The sequence below is a fragment of the Penaeus monodon genome, chromosome 25, assembly GCF_015228065.2.
Source record: "Penaeus monodon isolate SGIC_2016 chromosome 25, NSTDA_Pmon_1, whole genome shotgun sequence".
NCBI classification, from domain to species: Eukaryota; Metazoa; Arthropoda; class Malacostraca; order Decapoda; family Penaeidae; genus Penaeus; species Penaeus monodon.
The window spans coordinates 38006915-38007680 of NC_051410.1; the positions used below are offsets into that span (position 1 = coordinate 38006915).

General features: G+C 31.1%; 1 protein-coding gene across 1 annotated transcript in view; it reads right to left on the bottom strand.

The window, feature by feature from the left end:
* Positions 1–766, bottom strand: part of LOC119589220 (organic cation transporter protein-like) — a gene marked incomplete in the record, with an annotated part of 12450 nt that overhangs the window by 6968 nt on the left and 4716 nt on the right. Inside the window, 2 exon segments of the mRNA XM_037937824.1 lie at positions 7–110; positions 636–744. Of these exon segments, the coding sequence (XP_037793752.1) occupies positions 7–110; positions 636–744 (213 nt within the window).

Here is a 766-nt window from a genome sequence, read left to right on the forward strand (position 1 = left end):
CTTTACCTGTCTGATATCCAACCGTTAAGGACTGACCCCACCAAAGCCCCGAGAAAATACACGCTCTTGAAGGTCGCGCGAAGGAAGCTGTAGTCGCACACCAGGCCAAACTGAATCACAGGATAAAAGCATTATATTATCTGAAATCAATGGTCTTGAAACACTGCATCATCTAAATTCATCATAGTACCTAAAATCATCTCGTCTACAATCATCATATTATTATCTAAAACCATTACATTATCTAATATCATTCTATATTAATGAGATCATTTCACTTTGTAATCACAAGTGCTGTAGTATATCCTTAAAATCATTATATTGTTTAAATCATTATATTATTTAAAAGTATTTTTATCATTATATGATTAAAATCCTTAATATTATATCACTGCATTATCAAAATCCTTATAACATATCAAAATCGTTATACCATTGTATTATCAACATCATTACATTATTATACTATCAAAATGATCATATCATTACATTATCAAAATCATATCATCAAAAGCATTATATCATTAAAAATTATATAATTATATAATCTCACACCATTACCAGTAAAACAGAAACAATTTAACGATACGTGACACATCAACTAATAACAATGAACCACTAAACTACTGTATTACCTCAGAAGTAATAGTGCTGGCGTAGGTACTGTTGTCAAAAGCAAATTTAGTGCAAATTCGCTCCTTAACCAAGCCCTCCGGAGTTGTTATGTTGTAAGTGCATTGTGACCTGAAGGATGGATGGGAATTAA